The sequence below is a fragment of the Durio zibethinus genome, chromosome 8 (genome assembly GCF_047325235.1).
Source record: "Durio zibethinus cultivar Kanyao isolate XHJ-2024 chromosome 8, ASM4732523v1, whole genome shotgun sequence".
NCBI lineage: Eukaryota > Viridiplantae > Streptophyta > Magnoliopsida > Malvales > Malvaceae > Durio > Durio zibethinus.
This window is the reverse complement of record NC_143169.1, coordinates 23,907,072-23,926,489: the sequence shown is the minus strand read 5'-3', so window position 1 is coordinate 23,926,489 and position 19,418 is coordinate 23,907,072. Positions and strand designations below refer to the sequence as shown.

At 30.4% G+C, this 19,418-nt stretch overlaps 2 protein-coding genes across 2 annotated transcripts; both read right to left on the bottom strand.

Annotated features, from left to right (window-relative positions):
* Positions 1–4,774: 4,774 nt before the first annotated feature.
* Positions 4,775–5,631, bottom strand: LOC111278453 (uncharacterized). The gene has a single exon (XM_022865078.2). The coding sequence runs from the start codon at positions 5,380–5,382 to the stop codon at positions 4,906–4,908; it is 477 nt and encodes a 158-aa protein (XP_022720813.2). The 5' UTR covers positions 5,383–5,631; the 3' UTR covers positions 4,775–4,905.
* Positions 5,632–9,042: 3,411 nt separating this feature from the next.
* LOC149517656 (uncharacterized) lies at positions 9,043–10,501 on the bottom strand. The gene is made up of 4 exons (XM_089765142.1): positions 10,022–10,501; positions 9,781–9,927; positions 9,605–9,688; positions 9,043–9,476 (listed from the first exon to the last, which is right to left on the bottom strand). Exons 1-4 carry the CDS (start codon positions 10,334–10,336, stop codon positions 9,306–9,308), a joined length of 717 nt encoding a protein of 238 aa, XP_089621268.1. The 5' UTR covers positions 10,337–10,501; the 3' UTR covers positions 9,043–9,305.
* Between the last annotated feature and the right edge of the window lie 8,917 nt (positions 10,502–19,418).

Below are 19,418 nucleotides of genomic sequence, written 5' to 3'. Positions count from 1 at the left end.
CAATAAATTTTTTTTAGCAAGATTAAGTCATTTTATCAAATACCATAATCGAAAAAAACAAACAAAACAAATGCCAATATGAGATAAAAAAAAACATAATAGACTATTTAGAATAATTTCCTAAGGATATCTTGAATAAATTAATAAATTCATGTTAACAAGTGATAATTTTTCAGTAATTTCAAAAATATTATGTTGAAAAAAAAACTAAATCAAAATTTTCATTCATGTTTCTAACTAAATTGAATATTCAATTTCAAGATTTTCAGAGAAAAATCTTATTTCTTTCATCTTCTATTCTATCTTGAATTTTTCTCACCAACCAAACAAAACTAAACTAAGAACTGCAATAACGAAATAAATAGGTAAAAAAAGAAAAAGAATGACCAAGCATTGAAAATTATCAATGTTGAAATAGTATTTATCAATGGAGCTAGAACGGTAGTAAAAATGCAACAAATCAGACAAAAAGTTTAGGAATTTGACCTAAAAAATCAAACATGAAGTTTAGAGATTTGACTCAAAATATAAGAAAGCTAACTTGAAATTTGCAAAAATGAAAAGAAAAAAAATGAAAATTGATCACAAATGACTGAAACTTAGGCAAAAAATGAGAAGAAAGCAACCCAAAATAAGCAAAAATGGAAGAAATAAGTAAGGGTAAAAAAAGCAAAAATGGGGTCTCATGAGTTTAAAATTTAAGAAAAATTTAGCAATGGGAAAGTGTGATTATTAAAGACATTTAACGCCTTGAATAATCCCCTGTCGTAACGATTTTTAGACCATTAGATGTAAAGTATTTTAAAATCGAGAAAAATAAAAGGGCAATCACCACCAATCTTTGTTAGGATGTGATTGATCACCCAAAAATTTATCTTTTTAATAAAACTATAAAAGTTAGTTTAAAGTTTATCAAAAAAATAAATTTTGATATACGAAAAATCAAGTTAGGCTCAAGAGTCGATTACATGTGAAGAGAGATTAGCACCCCTACAATGCCCATAAATTGGTACCATTTAATGATGCACTATTTTCGATATTGGATAAAAATAGTTTTAATTTGAAATTTAACACTACTGCCCTTCACTTTAAAAAAATAAATTTTGGTTAAAATTCTTTTTTAGGAATATTGAAGAAATCTTTAAGTTAAAGAATTATCTTAAAATTTTCCAACATCTAGGTAGAATTTAAAATAACTTTTTTCGCTTAAGATTTAACACAATATTTTTTAAAATAAAAAAAAACACTCTTTATGAAAGATAATTGTTGATGACTCTCCAACATCTAGATAGAATATCAAAAATTATTTTCTTCAGAATGTTATTTTTGTTTTATTTTATAATATCACAACTTCAAATATATATATATATATTTTTGTCTTGTAAAACATTTTATAAGAGAAAGTAAATAATGCTATTGTTAGGTAACAAATACAAATTAAAGATAGAGAAATACAAAATGAACGTCAACAATAATATAGTGATGCATGTATGCCCATGAATATTATGCCAGATGATAAATGCAATTTTTAAAAAATAGATTCTTAAATATAATGAAATCACCTTGACTCTCCAACATCTAGGTAGAGCTTAGGTGCGATTGTTTATATTTAAGATCTCAATTTACTATTATCTTTTTATTAAAGTTTTAATCCCATTGTTAAGGCGAGTTAATAATAGGCATGAAAAACTTAATGAAATAAAGTTTCTTAAATACCCTATCATTTAGGCGGCATTAAAAAATAAATTACTTCAAGTGAGATTTTCACACGTGTCCTTAGGATTTTGAGATGGTCTTGGTTAGAGGTTTTAAAATTTGAATGATTTTTTTATAATGATTTGAGAATGCATACCAAATTTAGGGTTTTTAGAATTTTGGATTTTAAGGTATTAGATTTTTAAGGTTTGGGATTTTGGATTTTAGGGTTAGGATTTCGAGTTTTACATTTTTGGGTCAGGTTTTTTATTTTAGGGTTTGAGGTTTTGATTTTAGGGTTTGAAGTTTGAGGCTTTGGTTTTAAGGTTTAGAAGATTTAGGGTTTTGATTTTAGGGTTTTGATTTTAGCGTTTTGAGGGTCTAAGGTTTCGTTTTTAGGATTTGGAGGTTTAGGGTTTAATTTTAGGGTTTGGAGGGTTTAGGGTTTAATTTTAGGGTTTTGAGGTTTATGTTTTGTTTTTAGGGTTTGGAGTGTTTAGAGTTTAGTTTTTAGGGTTTGGAGGGTTTAAGGTTTTGTTTTTAAGGTTTAGAGGGTTTAGAGTTTTGTTTTTAGGGTTTAGAAGTTTGGGGTTTCATTTTTTTTAAAATTTTTTTAAAAACACGAACATCTCTAAAAATCTTCAACATCTAGGCAGATTTTCGGAGCAAGTTCAATTTTTATGATTTTCAAAAAAACTATTTAAAACAACCTTTTAATGAAAATTTATTATTAATAATATTAATAATTTATTATTTATTATCTTTTTATACTTTTTAATTTTAAAATTTTTTAAAATAATTCCTCAACATCTAGGTGAAATTATTTTTAGAATTATGTTTTTATTCTCTCTAACATCTAGGTAAGAAAAATAATAAAAAAAATTATTAATTCAATTCTTATTATTTTTTAGATTATTACTATTATTATTTTTGCATTTTTAATACTTTTTTAGTTATTATCCTACTTTATTTTCATTTTATTACCATTAAAAAATAATCAAATAATTATTCTAACAAAATTTAAAATTTATCATGCATAAATAAAAAAATAAAAAATAAAATAACAAAAATAGTAATATAAAAAATTCAAAAATTTAAAAAATAAATAAAATAAAGTAAAAAAAAACCTGAACCGAACCAGTCAACAGTCTGATCAACGCTGGTCTGATCGGATCGACAATTCAGTCAACGGTTCAGACGATTGATCTACGGTTCGATCTAGTTCGAATCAATTCAATTGGATCGATCAACAACTGTTTAAGGAACGAGTCAACGGGTCGGGTTGCACGAATCCGAGGTCAGATCTGGGTCCATGCACGGACCTCCGTTGACTAAAACCACGTTGTTTTGGGCTTAAATTTTTTATATAAAGTCAAAATTTTTTTTTTTAGTTCATTTCAAACCTTTCAGCCAAAAAAAATCTAGAGCTCCAAAGAAAGCCCCAAAGGCTTTGCCGCCATCCGACTTCGATCACCTACGCCGCCACGTTTGCCCCTGTGTCGATCTTCGTTGGTGGTTGCCGTCGATGGTCAGAAAACACCAAAAATACTCTCATAAGCTCTTTTTAATGCGTTCTTCCTGTATCTAACCTTCTTTTTGTTAAAAACAAGCCCGATCGGTGTAAATCGAGGCTCAAAATTTTTTTTCTCTCTTTGTTTTTATAAAAACTAAAGCTGATATATTTTCGTTGTTCTTTGCAAATAGCTTGGAGCTGTTGGTTCCTCGTTTAATCAGCGAGGACTGTGTTGTTTTATTTTAAAAAAAAATTTTTTGTTATTTTCTGTTGGGTGAGGGTTTTGTGGGATGTTTGGGGAAGGTAGTTGTGTGAAGGTTGGGGATCGAGGCAAGGTCGAGCTGGGGTTTCTGGGTGTGGGTACTTAAGTTCTTTTGGTTGTGAAAGATGTGTCCAAAAAGTCTATCCGAGAAGAGAGCTTGGTTCTTTACAAGAGGTTGGGTGGTGATGAGGTGTAGAGTAAATGACGGCTATAGGGGGTGGCTAGATGTAGGAGTAAAGTGGGTTGTAGGGTGGCTGACCTGATAGGACTAGGCAAGGGGCTGGACGGGCGACAGCGGCGTCGTACACCAACCCTTACTTTTAGTTTTCTTTTTTTTTTAATAATTAATTTTTAATTCTTTAATATTATTAATTTTTAATTAATAAATTAATATAAAAAGGTAATAAAATAAAAAATTTCAGGCCTTGGGCTTAAAAAGGAAATGGGTTTTAAGCCTGATTGAATCAAATTGGGCCTAAAGCCTAACGGAATCAAAATCAAACTTAAAGCCCAGTTGAATCAAAATTGAACTTGGGTTTAAGAACCCAATGGACCAAAAGAATGTTAAAACAAGATTCAACTAAAATCCAAAAAAAAATTGGTGTCTACATCCCCTTCCATTTTTCTTTGGATTATTCAAGGCGTTTTTTGGCAAAAAATACCTTGAATAATCCCATACAAAAAATTAAATGTGGTTATTCAATGCATTTTTAGGCAAAAATACCTTTAAAAATCCCCTCCAATTTTTTTTTTAGATTATTCAAAGCGTTCCTGAACAAAAACACCTTGAATAATCTCCTTCCATTTTTTTGTGAATTATTCAAGGCATTTTTGACCAAAAAACATCTTGAATAATTCCTTATAAAAAATTGAATAAAGTTATTCAAGATATTTTTGGTCAAAAATATCTTAAATAATCTTAAAAAAATTTGGAAGGAGGATTTACCAAAAAATACCTTAAATAATTATTTACAAAAAATTAAATGAGATTGTTTAAGGCATTTTTAGCTAAAGTATATAGCAACGTTTAGATCAATAAACGTCATAAAAATATATTTTTAATGATGTTTTTAAATTCAAATATCGTCATATAAAAATTTAATAATGTTTTATAAAAAAAATACCGTTAACTTTATAAAAACATGAAATTTTGTAACATTTATTTAAAAACGTTACTAAAAAGCAATCGCTAAAATTTCGTTTTCATGTAATGATTAAGTAAAGGAACTCAAAGATTGATTTTAGACCATGAAGTGAAATTTGAAATTGGTACTATTATTTTTGCCGAAGAAAGACGCATAAAATGAAATGAAAAGAGTAAAACTATTGGAATTTTACTAGGAACTTTTATTTAGCAACCAGGCACATAAAATGAAATGAAAAGAGTAAAGTGATCGAAGCTCTCCCTCCTAAATACATAACTTTTTTGAGAATTCTAGATTGTATGCTTTGAGTTGGTACTACTATTATTCTTGTGATCATCCTTGTCCTCTTCTAGCTCAAAAGCTGAGATAGGGAAATGTGCTCTGATGCCACTGGGAATAGCAAAGAAAATCTTGCCAGAAGAAGGATCTTCGATGAATATGTCAGAAATGCTAACCCAAAAGAACAGCTCCTTACTCTTGACGCCTGTTACTTTCTTAACACCACCCTTCTCGGCAAAAAAGGTGATCTCAGTATTATACGAGACCAACTTATTAATTTGCTTGAATTTGTGCTCTTTCTTTTTCTTCAGCTTCATCCAGACAAACCCAGTTGATCGTTTTCGTCCAAACTCCACAATTTCCACAGGTAAGATGCCTTTGGGGAGAGAGATCTCCTCTAGCAGCTCTAAAGATTTTAGCTGGCAAACATCTTCTCCATAGTAAATCTCAGCATTCTCTTTGTGACTCTCAATGAGTTGTGTTGCCATTTTAAGGTCTGAGTTTTCTTGTGAAAAATGGTTGTGATAACGGTATTTATGTAGTTTTGTTTTGGACAAGGCTCTGAATTTCGTTTATAATGAAGATCCCAGTCTACATATATTTTTTAATAGTATACAAGTGTCCAGAAATGGTTTAGGATGTTAGGTGGAGAATGGCCAAGCCATCTAGTTTGTATTGTGTCCTCCATTAGCCTAATCCAGTATGAAGAAACGGAAGCCTAGCCTAATTAGCTAGCTATGACTTTTAAGTTTTTTTTTTTTTTTTTTTTCTTTCAACAGAGCTGGAAGAAGGTTAAGAGGTTTATATTTCATAATAGCCTTTATCATTCATATGACTGTCATTATCCAAGCAATTATACATGAACATGCATATCAGTCAATTTTGATCCAATGAAGTGGTTTCTTGTACTTTCTTAACCCTTTTCAGCTGGTAAATCACTATGATTGAAGCACCTCGGCGTGCAATGTTTATGTCACTGAAATTAGAATTTGCAGGTCTAAATCCTATGGATTTAATATTCTGGTAGGTATTGTTTGAATGCAAAATCTATTGTTAGGAGGACCATGCAGAGTTTTGCTCCAAGTAAAATCGCTCCGGTACATTCTGGTTGCTGTGTACATGTGCTGCAAATTGAGTTGTTATGGTAAAGTTTGGTAGCCGAATTTCCCCACTCTGCTACGATATAGGCGGCTAAGCTAGCTAACACGTCGATCTAACCCTAGTTATTAATTAGTAGTTAACGGTGGCTACTTTATTTAAGACGAGTTAACGGAATCTATCATATTTTTTATGTGATGTAATTGAATTTAAATATTCATTTTAATAAAATTTATTTAGTATAAATTTATTATTATTATTATTTTTAATCACAATTTTAATAAATTTTTAATCAAAATTATAGTAATTATTTTTTTTTAATATTACCAACATTAATCTTGTTATTTATTTAAATGAAATCTTACTTTATGATTGGATTGAGAAGAAGGGAAAGAAAGGAAAATAAAATAAAAGAAAGCAATGGAAATAGAAAAATATTTCTTTTATTTGGATAAACTTTTAATTTAAAAGAAAGAAAAGATATATAAACTCAATAATCTTTAATTTCTCTTGTAATCCTCACTTTTTTAATACTTCAATTTGAAGGAAAAGCTAAGGAAATGAAAGTTGAAAAAATTTTATTTTTATAAAAAAGACTATTATATCTATCATTTTATTAATATTAAAAATCTAATTAAAAAAAACTATATCACAATCTTCTTATAATTTTTTCAAAGCCATCTTTTTTTTTTTAAGTAAATTTTACATGTTTCTTCTAATATAAAAATTTTTATAACTTTTTTGTGATTTAATTTTGATGAATGATTGAATATGAATAAACATATTTTTTGGGTTTATGAGATGTAATGTTTTTATGTTATTGCATTTTTTATATTTAATAGTTTTTATATGAATACATCGTTTAAGTGATAGTATGCTGAAATTTTAGCAGTGGTTAAAAAATTTATCAATGCATGTTCGTAAAATATATTTTTATTTCACTTGATTAAAAATCATTGATATAACAATAATTGTGAGATCATACAAGATAACAAACATATCATGATCCATGAGTGCTTTAAAATCACAATAAATGAAAAGTTATAATTAGAAAAAATTATTATAATGAATCATTTTTTTTCATTATTTATCCAAATAATGATTGTTAGAAATTTTTTTTTTATTAATTTTAATTATCCAAATAAGAGATACATATATCTTTTCTTTTCTTTTAAAAAACTTTTTTTTTATTAATATTTATCCAAACATTACTTTAAGGATTTGTTACTAATGGTTAGGGTGTGGTTTAGACTGTCAAGGTTGGTAGATTTTAGGGCCCGGCGACCATGGCTAGTACCGTGTTGATTCATTCTCTTTCCATAAAGCTTTCATTGGAACCAAAACACCATTGAGAAAGAGGTCTTAGCCTCGTTATTGAGAGACACCAATGAATGATAATTCATTCTTTCCTTGGAGTTAATTCATGAATACATTTAAAGATTAAAAATAAAATTTTAAAAAAATTATACTTGATATTTTCAAATATTTTTTGAATTATTTTTTACAAAATTAATAAATTTATCAATAAATATATATATGTATATATATTATGTAAACAGACACACACAAAAAATCATGAAATGATTCTTCCTTCAATAGATCTTGAATAGGAGTTTAAGAAGTAGTAATGACCCTCCATCATTCGAGACCCTCGATGCCACTCTCACTCTCTCACCAAATAATAACGTTAAGCCCTTCACAACGAGGTGACTTAGCGAGCATTTAGAATCAACCAAATCCCTGATGGGGTGCGGTTTGCACGATAAGATGGACAAACTGATTGAAAACCCGTTTGGGTGTTCATGTTATGACGCGAATATCATCGATTAATCATTGAGGGATTTTGTTCCAGTCATCCACCACCATTCACCGTGGCTGTTTTATTTGTTTTTTTTAATCTTTTTGTCCTTCAAAGTTGAGTTGTAAAAACAAATTTATCTTTTTAATTTATTTGTTATTAAAAATTATAAAAATAATTTTATTAATTTAATATAATAAATAAATAAATAAATTTAATTATTTATTAATAAAAACTAGTAGATCTAATGGTAGATCTCAGCCTCTTCTTGGCGAGTTGCTATTTGTTGTAATGCCATGTTCGTTCTGGAAAACTGGGCATGCAATTCTAACGCTCCAAGAGTCCTTTTATATAAGCACGTTTGGGGGAGAGTGCGAGAGTTTAAAAGGGTAGTTTTGTATTTTAATTTTTAATTATTAAAGAGTGACACATTTTGTATGATTTAATTTTCATTCTTTATGTAGTATTATATTAAAATTAAAACCATTTATTTATGCATAAATAAATAAATAAATATATACATGCATAAATTTATTTAACAACAAATCCTAGAAAATAAAGGGACTAGCAAAAGTGATATTGCTAGGATCGGTATCATCTACAGAATTATCAAAAAGAGTAATCCAAATCATCATCTCCTTGCTTTTGACACCTGTCAACCTGCGCATCCGACGATCCTAAAGAAGAGCCGTCATCTTGGGTCCATACGGGCTGCTCCAAGGACCTTGAACCAATACTTGAAGGTCTTTTGCTGTTTCAAATGAACACCATGGTCCGATTGTAGCCGACCTCCACGAGATTGTTATAAGGCATCAACCCTTTGGGCAGACGAAACTCGTAGAGGAGCTCCTGCGTTTTTTGTTTGCAAAGAGCCGCCCCATGGTAGACCTCAGCCCCTTCTCTGTGAGTTGCTATTTGCTTTAATGCCATGTTCGTTTCAATTCGTTCCTTATAACAACCCAAGAGTCCCTACATGTAGTCGCTTTTGCCTTTTTGGAAGGAGAGTGGGAGAGTTTTTAAAAAAAGCCAGTTGTGTTTTATTTTTAGGCTAAGTTTGGATTCTCGTTAAAGTGCAATTAAGTTCATTACATCATTAATTAAATTTAAATGTTAATTTTAATAAAATTCATTTAATATAAATATTTAATTAAATTTTTTAATTGTAATTATAATATTTTTTTGTCGATTACAGTTATAATAATTTTTATTATTATTTTCAATCTTATCAAAATAAATCTTATTGTCCATTCAAATAAAATTGTATTCTTTTAAATTTGAAATATTAACTAATATTAATAATATTACATACTTGATCACTAATTGTCTTTGAAGATCTTATAATCCAAATTCAAGTATTATCATGTATAATAGATTTGTATAATTTTCTTTGTATGACTTCCCTTCCACCACTCAGAACAGAAAATATTGCAAACCCAAAATTTTAAACTACTGTAAGAAACAGGGGCAAAAATATCAGTATTGCTTATTGAGTGATGCGATTCCTGGTAGCTAGACTTACTGTTTTCTAACTTGTGTTGCAGCATCTATATCTTGTTTGAGCACATTGGTAGCATTCTGAAACTGAATGAACTCCTCGTCTTGGATTGTCTGGTGCTGAATGTCTTTAAAGGTTTTCCAATTTTCTTTTGCTTCTTTTTCTTTCTGCTCCATCAAGTAAATAATAGCCTAGGAAATAATATTCACATTAAAATTGACTTATTCTGACATGAAAACAGTAAATCACTTAAATTTCAAGAGCTAAGAACCAAAAAGGAAAAAAAAAAAAAACTGAATTGATCTGCCAATTATATCACCTTATAAAGAGGACGTCTAGCATCAGGAACCCTTTGAACATCTTCTACCAAGCATTTGCACTTCAAAGCCTTTTGAACATCTCCCTACAGAGAAATTTCAATCAAAGTGGTGCAAAAATGGAATATTGAAACAAATTATACTAGCAGAATTGAAGTCAAGAAATTAAGAAATAAACCTTGTAGATGTACATTTCTGCAAGCAACATTTCAATTTCATAAGCTTCATGTGATTTCTTCTCCTTTTTGGCCCTTTTCAATGCTTTTTTTAGCACTTTTATTGCTTCATCTTCTCTTCTGCTCATTTCCAGCCTCGCAAGAACACCCTTTCATATCAAATGCAGAGAGCATATTTGAACTCAATATCTCACGCAAAATTTATAATAATCATCGAGCATATACATAATAGAGGTGTCAAACCTGAAGTTCCTTGAAAGGAGGTTGTTCTTTTCCTAATAGAGTTTCCAGCTCTTTTATATCAGCATCCATGTCTTTTGCCTGGCCCCTATAATTTTGATAATCAACCAATCTCTCCAAAGCTAGATTACCTCCATGGAGGGCTGCAAGGGACATGGACCTTGAGACACTGTGCTTTGGCTTCCTATTCCAAGCACGACTCACATATCTCCACCCAAAACCAATGCAAATACCGCCAATGATGATAAAGGGTGTTGCTGCCAAAGCTATTGTTCTATATTTAGTCTCTGTATTGATCTTTTTAGCCGGGTTTGCCATGAGAGAGACCTAACCTTTTGTGATGGAAATATGTTTTTTTTTTTTTTTTCTAATTAGGTGATGGATATACTATAAATCAAAACTGAAAGGAAATTTGGAGAGAATAAATAGAAGATGTAGCGATGTGAGGAGGTAAAATAAAATTATCTTGATTTCTGGCTTGTTTGATAGGCAAAGAAATCCCCCTATATATATTCTTGGAATCAGCTGAAGCTCAAGGAAAAACTTTAATTATTCCTTACCTTCTCCTGGGGTCAGCTGAAGAAATTTTCTTTGATTACTTTTTTCATAACTTTATGATATAAGATTTCTCATGTAATCACAAAATCATCAAAGTTCTCTAGAGAATCCGTGATAAAAGGAAAAAAAAAAAAAAAACCCTCTAGATGAATGCCAGAGCTCACTTCCTTTTATCACGTGTAACTCTTACATCAGGGATGGTTGATTGAAGTAGCAAAAAGAATGTGCTCCTTTTTTGTTATTTGAGTTCAAATCCATTTGAAAATTGTGAGAAGATAATTTTTCATAAATTTATTAAGATTGATATAAATTTACTTAAATCGATTTGAAGAGGAGATGAGCAAAATAAAAAAATCCCTTATCATTAAATAGAAAAATTTAGTAATATTCTTGAGTTTTCCAGTATTTTTAGACCTTTCATATATATCAGAACTTCAGCTGGCTAGTTTCCAGTATTTTCCAATTCATACCCTTTTGCAGTCTCATTTTTTTTCTTTGCAAGCTATCGCAATATTCTCAAAGAAAAAGTTGACCTGACGATGATGGTTTCTTGCATTTTTTTTTTCTTTCCTTGGACATCTACAGGCGATTTTATGCACCATGTTGGATAAAGATGAAGAAGCACAGCAATTATGGGAAGAATTCGCAAGATCCATTGGAGGGATGTTGCCCTATGGCTTCTAATTGGCTTAAGGAGGAAGGGGAATTGTGAAAATGAAAGAAAAAAGAATAAACAAAATTAATTCCTTATAATTATCTACCCAAAAGAGTTCGGAAAAAAGGAAAATCCAAGATTCAAGTTAAATAGTATATCATGTGTTTAGCCTCTATGCCAGGGGTTTCTCATATGAATCGCAGTCTGGGGTTAGATTGTACTTCAAATAGATCATATGGAAAACTATGATGTGAAAAACAAAATTATTTTGCAGAGTCTTGTTTTAAAGTAGTGCCACTCGGATTCCAAGTGAACCACCAACTAGAAGCAGAAGAAAGATTTCTTGCATGGACAAGCCCAAAAAGTTCTAGTGATACGTATGGTCCAACATTTTTTCTCTGCCCTGAACAAGGGCAACTGCAATGACTTTGCACAAAGCCCAATTTAGAAGATTGATTCAGAGTTCAGGAGATGGGTATTTGATCTTCCAAATCAAATTTTTTAAGGAAGAAAAAAAGTGCATTAATTATTAAATCAAATGTCTATGATTAGAGTTTTAATTTTCAAATACATATTAGTAGTTTCTCATGTTGCTCTAAATAAATGTGCATTAAATAAAATTTTAAAAAAAAAGTTGCATGATAAAACAGGAACAAAACCAAAAGTTCATGTTATGAGGCTCGTTGGTTAAACAGAAAGACAACAATTGCAGAAAAATCTTTTTTTACATAAAATTATGCTGGACGCTAGTGTCCGAATTTTATGTTGATAGTTTAGAATTTAATATATCTCATATTGAATAGAAAAATCATTTGTATGTAGTTTAAAAGAAACTAATTGTATTGTTTAAGTAACAAGTCTAAGTGTTAAAATGAACCATGTTATTTGGGTTTATTAGAAATTTTCTTAGTGTCAAACAATTTTAAAAGTAAAAAATTAAGCACTTAGGCTTATTTAATAAAAAGATTTATTTTTTAATCTTTTATTAATTAAAATTTTGAAATAAAATAAAATAATATTATATTTATTCTGAATAAACTCGTTTGAACAGACAAACGTGATTATATAAATTATTATAATTTTTTAAAAATTTATAATTGTTCATATATAAATTGTCATAATTTTTTAAAGAGAAATGTAATATTAATTGTCTATTATAAATAGATCTTTTTATATAATTAATTTTACTGATTTTGATTTAGAGAGTTTTAAAATTTTGTTATATTTTATATATATAATTACTTTTAAAATAATATTTTTATGCCTCAAAATTATATTTCTTCTTTTTTTATTAATTTTATTTTCTCAAAATTTGAACACTTATATGTATGCATTCACATTCCCACCAAGTGACAACGTTCTTGATATCTACTTTTGAGACTCACATGCTCTTCCCTGGGGGACCCTGAAAATAGATCGTCGGATGCCTAGTTCGCACGCGTTTGGGCGATGAGGAACCAGGAGCTGAGCAGCCATAAAAGCCATTAAGCATGATTGACCAGGCACCGAATAATCGAGCCAAGCCTGGGCCAATGCGCGTGATGGGCTCAACCCCTTTGACCCCTCGCGGGTCTCTCTTTTTTCTAAGTGTTAGTGCATGTTCGTCGTGCTAAATTACACCAAAGTGTGAGAGGAATGGCTTTTATAAATGGCATGCAACAAATTGAAGCGAATCTGATATCATGCCAAAACTGAGTTGAAGGCATTATAATTAATTATTTTTTAGGACAATTGCTTCTCTTAACCTGAAAACCGAAAGGTGAAATTGTGCAGTTGATTTTGGTAATTTTTACTCCTTTGAAAAGTGACGTATTTAGGATTATTTTTTAAATATTCATTTATAAAATATATAATATATCGATATTATTAATTTTATCGATTAATTTATTAATTTGATGAAAGAAAAAAATATTTATGAAAAATTCCTTTATACAATAAAAATTTTCTTTTAAAATGTTTAAAATTTTTTTATACCCATAAACATCTTAATTTATAAGGCGAAACCGGCTACGATCATTGACTTAACTGCGACATATGGTAACCTAAATTGACTTGTCATTTTAGAAAATATTGGAAATTGAAACTGATCACGTGAAATTTTCCTGACGCCGTAGCTTGTTTGTGGAGTTCGGTGGCTACCATGAAAATTTTATTTAAAAAAAAAAAGAAAAATTTTAAAATCAAAATCATATGGCTCTTTCCAAGTTCCAAGCGAAAAGCATTACTTGCAAGCTATATATATATTTAGCTGCTCTTTCTCTTCTAGGCAGGTAAGGATTTCCATGCATGAGTCCATCGCTTTAGGTTAATTTGATTTGGTTTTGGGTTTTGCTTTCCCAAATCAAAGACAATAATAATTTCACACCTTACAACTTATAGCAAAAGGACTTTTGCGCCCGAAAACCACTAAAGAGAAAGGCCAAACTCACTCGTTTTGACATTACATCCTAGTATCATTAAGAGTATAATCAATTGAATTTGAATAAATACAGTATTAATCTCGAGTTCAATTCAAAATTTGAAATTCGAAACTCAATTCGAATTCAATTAAATTTTATTTTTTTTATTCAAGCTCGACTCGAGATAAAAATCGAATCACTCGAACTTGTTCGATTAGACTCGATCAACATGTAAAAAAAAAAATTAACTTTTATATTCAACAAAAATTTAATTATTTATATTTGAGTTCGAGATATTTTATTAATTAAAATAATAAAAATATATTTAAATATAAAAATTCGATTACACTCGCGACTGTTCGAACCGAATATAAAAATATTCGAATTCGACTCAATCAATGAATCGAACTACTTGAACTTGAACTCGACTCGATAATAATCGAATCAAATTCGAATTTTATTCAAATCGAACTCGAATAATTTACTAATGTTAATGTAGTATTTACATTTTTAAGTATCACATCGACAAAAGATATCATTTATTTGTACTGCTTTGAAAACGATAGCGATATTATTTATATAATTGTTTATCATCGGCCGTTTCCACTTTCCAGTTCCTACTATAAATCATCATATAAATGATATTCTTCTCTCCCTGCCCCTCCCTAGCTTCGCCTTTTTCTTTTATTGTTTAGCTTCCCCGGGGGACCCTGAAAATAGATCGTCGGATGCCTAGCTCGCATGCGTTTGGGAGATGAGCAACCAGGAGCTGAGCAGCCATAAAAGCCAGTAACTGTGATTGACCAGGCACCTAATAATCGAGCCAAGCCTGGGCTAATGCACGTGATGGGCTCAACCCCTTTGACCCTTGCCGGTCTCTCTTTTTTCTCAATGTTAGTGCATGTGTCACGGGTCGATAGTGCAGTTCCAAAATCCGAGCATCTCAGATTAGTCTATCTGTCACGATTTATATCCTTATGAGGTATTGCGTCCCCTTGACCTCACGGTTTTGTCGTCTACCTGCCATGGTTTAGACCCTTAACTCTTGTGAGATATTATCCGCTTTTGACCCTTTGGCCTCACGATTTTGTCCTACAAAAGAGAAGAGATGATGTGAACCCTTTTACACCACAATGACTCTTTTTTTATGTTCAATGTGAGATTCATGACTCCTCCTTAGGTCCGTAATATTCTCTCCCACCCAATTTCATGATGCCTACAGAAGTTGCCATCCTGCTTACGTCCCTCGAGGTCCAACCTTGTGACGCCCTCGTCACAGAGGCTGGCCATCCTGCCAACCTCCTTCGAGGTGTTTGGCGTAGATTGAACGGTATAAGACTGGCTCTGATACTACTTGTCACGGGTCGAGATTTAAGCTCTGACTCGCACGGTTCTGAGACCCGAGCATCCACTCATCCGACGTCTCAGTTTAGCCTACCTGTCACGGTTCACACCCTTGTGAGGTATTGTCCGCTCTGATCTCCTTGGTCTTATAGTTTTGTCTTACAAAAAGTGCTTCACAAGAAAGAGATGGTGTGAACCCTTTTATACCTCAGTGATCATCATTTTATATTTGATGTGGGATTCAAGACTCTTTCTTAAGTTCGTGACACATGTGCGTTGCTAAATTACACCAAAGTGTGAGAGGAATGACTTTTACAAATGGTATACAACAAATTGAAACGAACCTGATATCATGCCAAAACTGAGTTGGAGGCATTATAATTAATTATTTTTTAGTACAATTGCTTCTCTTAACCTGAAAACCGAAAGGTAAAATTGTGTAGTTGATTTTTGTAATTTTTCCTATCATGAAAAATGACGTATTTAGGATTATTTTTTAAATATTCATTCATAAAATAGATAAAAATTTATCGATATTATTAATTTTATCGATTAATTTATTAATTTGATGAACGAAAAAAATATTTATGAAAAATTCTTTTATAAAATAAAAAATTTCTTTTAAAATTTTTTCATACTCATAAACATCTTAATTTATAAGGCGAAACCGCCTATGATGAAATGATCATTGACTTAGCTGCTACATATATTAACCTAAATTAACTTGTCATTTTAGAAAATATTGGAAATTGAAACTGATCACATGAAATTTTCCTGACGTGATAGCTTGTTTGTGGAGTTCGGTGGCTACCATGAAAGTTTTATTAAAAAAAAAAGAAAAATTTTAAAATCAAAATCATATGGCTCTTTCCAAGCTCCAAGCGAAAATCATTACTTGCAAGCTATATATATTTAGCTATTCTATCTATTGTAGGCAGGTAAGGATTTCCATGCATGAGTCCATCGCTTTACGTTAATTTGATTTGGTTTTGGGTTTTGCTTTCCCAAATCAAAGACAACAATAATTTCACACCTTACAACTTATAGCAAAAGGACTTTTGCTCCCGAAAACCCTCAAAGAGAAAAGGCAAAACTCACTCATTTTGACATTGCACCCTGGTGTCAAATCGACAAAAGATATCATATATTTGTACTGCCTTGAAAAGGATAGTGATATTAGTTATATAATTGTTTATCACCGGCCATTTTCACTTTCCAGTTCCTACTATAAATCATCATGTAAATGATATTCTTCTCTCCCAGCCCCTCCCTAGCTTCACCTTTTTCCTTTACTTCGAGCTGCCCTTTATTCCGAGCTGCATGCACTGCCAATATCAATCTAATCTGTCCTTGGTTAACAACGTGTCAAACATAAGTCATGACAGCCACTTATGTGTCAACAACACCTCAGAAAACCATGTGTGGATCCTGCTACATCTCGGACCACTTTTGGGGTACATACCAATCAGTCACATTTTACATTAACAAAAAGCTAGCTGTACATCAAATTCATTATATGAAAAAAGGGGTCATGCATTTTCATCATTAGAAAACCATTGTGAAATTTGAAAACAACTTCAACAAACGAAAGAAGTCAATAATTTATTCTGGATTGATTCCCACCATTTTTTCATTATATGAAGGCCAGAGCTCTCCATTGTCAACCCCACCCGGCCTTTTGATTACTACTCCCGACAAAAAACTTCACAAATGGTTTTCGCATTCTTATCATAACTATTTATCAATGACAAGCATCGTTTTGCCATGCAAAAACTATAGTTTTCACATTCTCAATTGCCTTTGATTTCAACTATTCATGTTCAAGGATAAGTAATTAGGTTTCCAGTATGAGGAAGAACATTGATCCAGTCCTGAAATGGGGACCCAATCAGAAACAGTGACAGAATCACGGTAATTAGCCACGACCACAAGAAGCAAAGCATCTTATCGTCGTTAAAATGGAGAGTAGAAGTACATTTTTTGCAGCTGGCCAAGGCCAACCTGAAAGCCATAGCAAAGGTAGGGGGCAGGCCAGAAAGAGAGAAAGCTGTGTCGTATGACCGACAATCAAAACTCACAAATGAAGACGTGCCACGTCTACTGAGTGGAATATCTCACCTTAGTCTTCCACGTGTCATGAGCAGAACAACCTTGTACGTTGAACCAGAGCTTAAAACTATGTCACGTGGCGTCATATTGGAAATTCGTGAAAGGTAAGGGCTTTTTTGAGATGCCTCAGAAAAGATTCGGGCAGCCAGGGCAGGTCAATTTGAGCGACATTCATTTTCTTCATGGGTTTTTTTCTTATAATAAAAAAGAAAAAGAACTAGAAAAGGGCAGTGCTTTGTCATGTCATTCAACCATAACTGTGTTTTTTCATTGTTTCCAAATAAACGCTGTCGATTATCGATTGGTCCACTAAAAGAAAAAGCTTCGAAAGTCCTTTCCTTCCGCTAATTCAAAAAAAGCAAAAAAAAAAACCCAAAGAAAAACATGTTCCTGCAACAAATAGCAGTCTCTTTCAATTACATTTATATTTAAGGGTGTAAATAAATTAAATATGAAAATATTTTATCATATTTATTATTTTTTTATTTAATTAATCAACTTTAAAATATTACTTTTAATTTTTTATTAAATTTAATAAAAAATATAAACAAACAAAAATATAACTTTCTTATAAATTATTTATCCAATAAACAAATTCGATATGAATAAATTTTGTTTGTTTATTATTTATTTGGTTAATTAATAAATTTTAAAATACTATTTGCTACCATTTATTAAAGTTAACAAGTAAATATAAAAAAATATAAATTAAATTTATTCACAAATTATTCATTAAATATTATGTTCATTCATACCTCAAATTATATTATACATGACAACCTTTTATTATCACTCCATCTCATGTAATCTACAAATATTACCCAATTCCATTATTTTATTCTCAAAAAATTTTATCTTAATTTTTTTTACAAAAAAAATTACATATATTAAAATTCGAGTCTTTAATTTATTATATATTAATTAAATTTAAATTTGAATTTATTAATTTTCTTTGCTTCAATACCTACTTAACATAAATTATCCTTAATTACATCTGCCTATGGCATTTTAAGCTAATCAAAATTCTTTAATTTGGTATGAGTAAAATCCCGAAATTATTGTCACATTTTAGAGTTTCTTTCAATTGACCACAAAACAATAGTCGAGGAATCTACTATGTTGATGATTGAGAATATGATTCATTGGGGGGGCAGCGAAGAGGTCAGATCTTTAGTGGCTTTTTTGTTCTGAGAATGACAGTCAATAATATTGGTGCAGTACCATTTTACTGTTAACATGGAAAGGGGGAGGAGACGTATGGTCCACGAACAGTTCCCACTGACACTCTCCTAGCGGATAAGAAAGTCACTGAAAACTTGTACTGAAAGAGATGCCTACTTCACAGCCACTCAATCTTTTTCTTCCACAGTTTGTATTGACCACTCAATAATGTCTAATTCCAACTCCCTCTCCCTAATAATAATAATACTTGTTTAACCTTCATCTTTAGCCAATGAAGTTTGGTTTCAGGGATAAAAAAAAATTGGAACTTTAAAATTTTAAATCGATTCAAAATTTATAATGTTTGAATTTAATTTAATTTTTATCAAATTTATCCAATTATATATATTAATTTGATTCTTACAAGAGATTTTGAGAATAAAATTTTAAATGTACAAGCTTAATGTAAAAAAGTGTGTTTAAATTATTCCATGAGAGAACGAAGCTCAAGAAAAATTTTAAGATAACCTTGATTGTATTAGTAAATATGTGAAGGTTCTCATCTAATTTGTAAAATATTATATATTTTAACTCAAAAATTTTATAGTTTTATTTTATAAAAAATATCTCATAAGTTTTGAATTTAGATCGTTATATATATATATATTATTTTATATTCATACATTCTTTTAATATAAAATTGAGGGCGTTACAATCTCTCAACTTTAAAAACTTGATGTTTCTATCAAGTCGAGTTCAACCATAGGACTAAAATCATACTAAATGTTGAGATTTTAGAAATTATTATCTATTACATAGCACTTAATGACTCTCATATCCTACTGTGTAGTGAGCCGTGTAATATTTAATACCTCCCACAATATAACATTTAGTTCTCATCGATTAGTGATTACTCTGATATCATTTATGAAGATTTATACCTAACTTATGAGGTATTGTTTGTTTTAATCCGAATATCTCACAGTTTTATCTCATAAAAGGCGCATCATAAGTTTTGGATTTAAATAAATATATATTATACCATATCCACACATCCTTTTAATACGGGATTGATAGCGTTACAAAAGATATGTAGGTTGGTTGATTAATTAGAGTTTGTTTATTTAATTTAATTCATTAATTACTTATATGAGATTTAATATTTAATTATGAT

Coding starts and splice junctions, on each gene's coding strand:
- LOC111278453 (XM_022865078.2), bottom strand. CDS start 5,382: ATGGCAACACAACTCATTGAGAGTCACAAAGAGAATGCTGAGATTTAC.
- LOC149517656 (XM_089765142.1), bottom strand. CDS start 10,336: ATGGCAAACCCGGCTAAAAAGATCAATACAGAGACTAAATATAGAACA. Junction 9,689..9,780: donor CAGAAATGTACATCTACAAG/GTTTATTTCTTA, acceptor ATTTCTCTGTAG/GGAGATGTTCAAAAGGCTTT. Junction 9,477..9,604: donor CTAGACGTCCTCTTTATAAG/GTGATATAATTG, acceptor ATTATTTCCTAG/GCTATTATTTACTTGATGGA.